Source organism: Myotis brandtii, unplaced genomic scaffold, assembly GCF_000412655.1.
Source record: "Myotis brandtii unplaced genomic scaffold, ASM41265v1 scaffold397, whole genome shotgun sequence".
Classification (NCBI taxonomy): domain Eukaryota; kingdom Metazoa; phylum Chordata; class Mammalia; order Chiroptera; family Vespertilionidae; genus Myotis; species Myotis brandtii.
The window spans coordinates 3,564,303-3,568,812 of NW_005365229.1; the positions used below are offsets into that span (position 1 = coordinate 3,564,303).

The 4,510-nt window shown below is 46.7% G+C and overlaps 1 protein-coding gene across 1 annotated transcript in view; it reads right to left on the bottom strand.

Moving 5' to 3' along the window:
• The window catches only part of SEC14L5 (SEC14-like lipid binding 5), a 46,785-nt gene that overhangs the window by 22,160 nt on the left and 20,115 nt on the right, over positions 1–4,510 (bottom strand). The window contains exons 4-6 of the mRNA XM_014545082.1: positions 3,174–3,237; positions 2,949–3,077; positions 2,118–2,310 (exon numbers count right to left, since the gene is read on the bottom strand). Of these exons, the coding sequence (XP_014400568.1) occupies positions 2,118–2,310; positions 2,949–3,077; positions 3,174–3,237 (386 nt within the window). The remainder of the gene's footprint in view (positions 1–2,117; positions 2,311–2,948; positions 3,078–3,173; positions 3,238–4,510) is intronic.

Below are 4,510 nucleotides of genomic sequence, written 5' to 3' on the forward strand. Positions count from 1 at the left end.
GCAAGGAAGGGCTGAGGGAGAAAACACAAGGGAGGCAGGAGATACCAGCATCCTTCCAGCCCCCAGGCAGCTGTGAAGGCCCCTTTCACCCGAACACAAAGGCGCAGTGATCCAGAGCACGCAGTGCCTTCCACCAGCCATCCTGAGTATCAGCCCCGCTGTGGACAACCCAGACAGAGAAGGAAGGAAAGGGCTGTGTAAAACAGGAGGGCACAGGGCACGGCCTGCACAGTGTATACACAGGAAGGGACAGAAATGCAGCGTTGTAAAAAAAAAACGTTTTAATATTATTAACATGTATGTATGCCCTGGCCAGTTTCTCGGTGGTTAGAGTGTCAGCCATGCATCAAAAGGTCGTGGGTTTGATCCCCAGACCCAGTCCGGGTGCATGCAGGAGGCAACCAGTCGATGTGTCTCTCTCACATCAATGTTTCTCTCTCTCTCTCTCTCTCTCTCTCTCTCTCTCTCTCTCTCCCAGTTCCACTCTCTAAAAATCAATGAAAAAAGTGTCCTCAGGTGAGGATTGACCAAAGAATATAAATACACACACACACACACACACACACACACACACAATGGCATCCAGCTAGTACACACAGTTGGTGCAGAATAAATATTGTTAAATAGGTGAATTTTGTTCTTCCTAAACACAACCTCAGATGTATTTTTGGTTACATAGAGTTTCTCTAAGTCAGGCAAGCTCTACACTTCCATGTGCCTAGGAGACACTGACATGTCAAGAGCACAAGTACACATGTTAAAACTAGATTCAGGGGGGATGTGAGGTTTGTATCCTAGGTTTTCTTCCTTTAACATCATATTGTGAACATTTCCCATGTCAATACAAGTCTGAAATGTGACAAAAGGCTGATTGCCTTAATATGCAAAGAGCTCTCACAAAGTAGTAAGAAATTAATGGACAAATAGGAAAATGGACAAAGAACAAGAACAGGGATTCACAAAAAAAGTTAAATAGAGTCACTAAACATGAAAAAATAATACTTGGCCTCACTCATAGGAAAGAGGTGATCACTAATCGACTAGTGGTCACTTTTTGCCTTTAAGTTTAAAATCTATATATATAAAAACCTAAGTGACCGAACGACCGATTGGGGGGGCGGGCCCAGCCGGCCAACCTCCCATGGTCTCTCCCCTCTGGCTGGCCGGCCCCCCGCCCCCAATCGACCTCGATATCCAGCCAGGCCGAGGGACCCCACCCGTGCACAAATTCGTGCACCGGGCCTCTAGTGTTTAATAATTGTCCTGCAGGGAGCCATAGTGAAGCCAGGAGTAAACACAGCTACACACTTTTGGTGGAACATTGCCTAGTACCTCTTTGCAGGCCTAATTGGTAAATCAACCAAAATTTTAGTTGCACATAACCTCAACTCATCAATTCCACCTTTTGAATTATATGCTGTGTAGATACTCATGCAAATATTTTAAAAACATTTTTGTAATTTTAAAAGAACCAGAAACAACCTAAATATCCATCAGTAGGCCACTAGCTAAATAAACTAAAAATAATCAATAAATGTTTATTAATAAGTAAGTTGTGGTGTAACCACACCATGAAATACTGCAAAGTGCTAAGACACCTGCACTGATATGGGAAGTTGTTCAAGAAACATTGCTAAGTGAAAAAAACGAAGTATCAAATGGAATGTATAATATGCTCTCCTCTGTTCAGCATAGGTTACATATGTATGTATGTATGTATGTATGTATGTATGTACATATTATGCATGTATAAGTGCCTAGATAGTTTCACAAACACAAAACTATTGTTGCCTCCAAGGAGAGCAGAGGAATCCTACTTCCTACTTGGATTTTTTCCCGCCATGATTATGCATTGCTCATATAATCTAAAATAGTAATCAAACCAGAGAAAAGGGGAGCCCAAAGGCACCAGATCAAGTGAACTCCTGATCTAGAAATAAACCAGTTCTGGCTCTTGGGCTGGAAGAGAGAGAGGGCAAAGCAGCCGTGAGAGGGAGGAGGCTGTCATTCCGGGACCAGGCCCATCCCCGAGGGGACCCATGCAATTCTCCCCCCACAGAATGAGCAAACCCCATGCAGACTTCCTAGGACTTCGGGCCTCAGCCACAGTCACCTACCTTCTGTACCAACCATCTCTTCAGCGGGGCCCTGGGTGCTTCTGGGCCCATGGACCTCCAGCGAGCCGGGATCTCCCAGCCCAGCCTGGGAGCTGGTGTCCTCCTCTCGGACTGGGGCAGGCGTCCACCGGGGAATGTGAGAGATGCCCTGGGAGATGAGCTCGTTCAGGTAATGTTCAATCACCTCCTTCCCCTGGGAGCCAGAGAGAACCAAGACACATCAGCACCAGGGCAGGACAGCGGTGTAACCAACGTCAGCCTGGGAGTCACCCCCACCTGGCTCTGGTCCCAGCCCTGACACGTGGCTATTAAGCAGTTGGAATGTGGCCAAGCGAAATGGAAATGTTTTGTGAATGTTAAATACACATCGGATTTGCGAGATTTGGTACCAAAGAACGTAAAATAGCTCCCAAGTAAGTTTTATATTGATAACCCATTGGACAAAATATATTATTAAAATGGATTTCATTTGTTTCATGACACTAAAGACCTCTGCTCAGTGATGTGTCTCAGATCTTTAAACCAAGCGGGGACAATTTTAACCAGGAAAAAGCATCATACAATGTCCCTTCTGTGTCCACAGAGTTTACACACAAGCCTGGGAGCAATCAGGACAGTGATTATGGTGCCCCCATTACGGGCTTGCTGTCCAACCATCATCTCCTGCAATATGGCCATTGTTAGAATACCCATTCTACAGATGAGGAAGGTTAAGGATCTTGCGTGATGTCACAGGAGTTGTCAAGTAGCAGAGCGGGTTTTGAACCAGGACTGGCAGCCCCCAAGGTCTGTGCACTTTTCTCCCTGTGACGGATGGAGCCTCTCTCTCACCCTCTTGACGTTGGCTGTGTACTGCTTCATGGCGATCTTCTCCAAGGCACTTTCAAAACCAAAGAAGGACCGGATGTCGAGCGAGGCAGATTGCTCAAAGCAAGTCCACTCTTCATTTTCAGGGTGGACCTGAAAGCAAGGCGGGGCGATGACACAGTCTCAGGGAGGGGAACACCAGGGCTCTCTTGGGGGCCTGCGCCAGCTAGAGCAGTCAGTGGACAGCACTGTCACAGCTTGCAACAGCCGAGGGGGCCAGCAGTCCCAAGAGCCCCCGCCCAGAACACAAGGTCTAAAGTGTTAGAGAAGAGGCCCTGGCCAGGTAGCTCGACTGGTTAGGCATCATCCAGATACACCAAGGTTGTGGGTTCAATCCCCAGTCAGGGCACATACAAGAGTCAACCAATGAATGCATAAATAAGTGGAACAACAAATTGATGTTTTTCTCTCTCTCTTCCTCTCCCTTCCTCTCTCTCTCTAAAAATCAATTAAAAAAATCTTAAAAAACAAACAAACAAAAAAACACCTGTAAAATGCCATGGCTGCCACAGAAATGCCGTTTGGGATCTAGCACAGCTACATTATCTCATTTGCTCCTCCAGCACCGCTGAGGCAGGCTCTGCCCAGGTCCCCTCTTACATACATGGAAGGGTGGCTCAGGAAGGGGAAGCGTCTTGCCCAAAGTCACTCAGCAAGAAAGTGGCAGCGCTGGCTTTCAAATGCTCCCAGAGGCCTCACTCCAGGCCTGAGGCCAGCGGGGACACCTCCCCCACACACACCCCCCGCAGCCACAGCCCTCATTCTGACCGCCCTCATCCACCAAAGGGTCACACCTGCTGTTCCCTCCCCCAGGACTCACTTCCCAGCCTTCCCACCCTTCAGCTCCCAGCTTCGATGGCACCTCCTCAGGGAAGCCTCAGGGACAGTTACCAAGACAGCGCCCCTCCTCTTATTTTCCATAATTCTATCTGGTGGATCCCTTCTGAGTATGTGTAACAGTCGTAAGTCTATACTGATTTGGTTTTTTTTTGTTTGTTTTTTTGTGTTTTTTTTGGGGGGGGGGGGTTCTGGCCTGTGTCTCCCACTGGAATGGAAGTTCCATGAGGGCAATGGTCAGGCCCATTTGTCCACGGTGCCCAGCACTTTTCAGGGTGCCTGACACATAGTAGGTGCTCAATCAGTATGCACTGGAGAATAATAAGTATCCTTAACTATATTAAAAGATACCACATATGCAGGACTTAGTATATGCCAGGCACTGGTCTAAAGGGGTTTGAATATTTTACTTCCTTTAATCCTCACCACAACCTATGTGGCAGGCACCATCATTAACCCCATTTTACAGATAGAGAAATCAGGCACAGTTTCATGAGGCAGGAAAGGAATGAGAGAAGAATGGAGAGCAGAGAAAAGTTGCCAGATTTAGCCAATTAAAAGCGGGATGCCCAGTCACATTTGAATTTAAGATAAACAACAAATACTATTTTAGTAAGTATGTCTCAAACGGTATTTTAAACTACTTAAACTTAAAAAAAAAAAAGGTATGGGCTGTGTATCTGAACTGC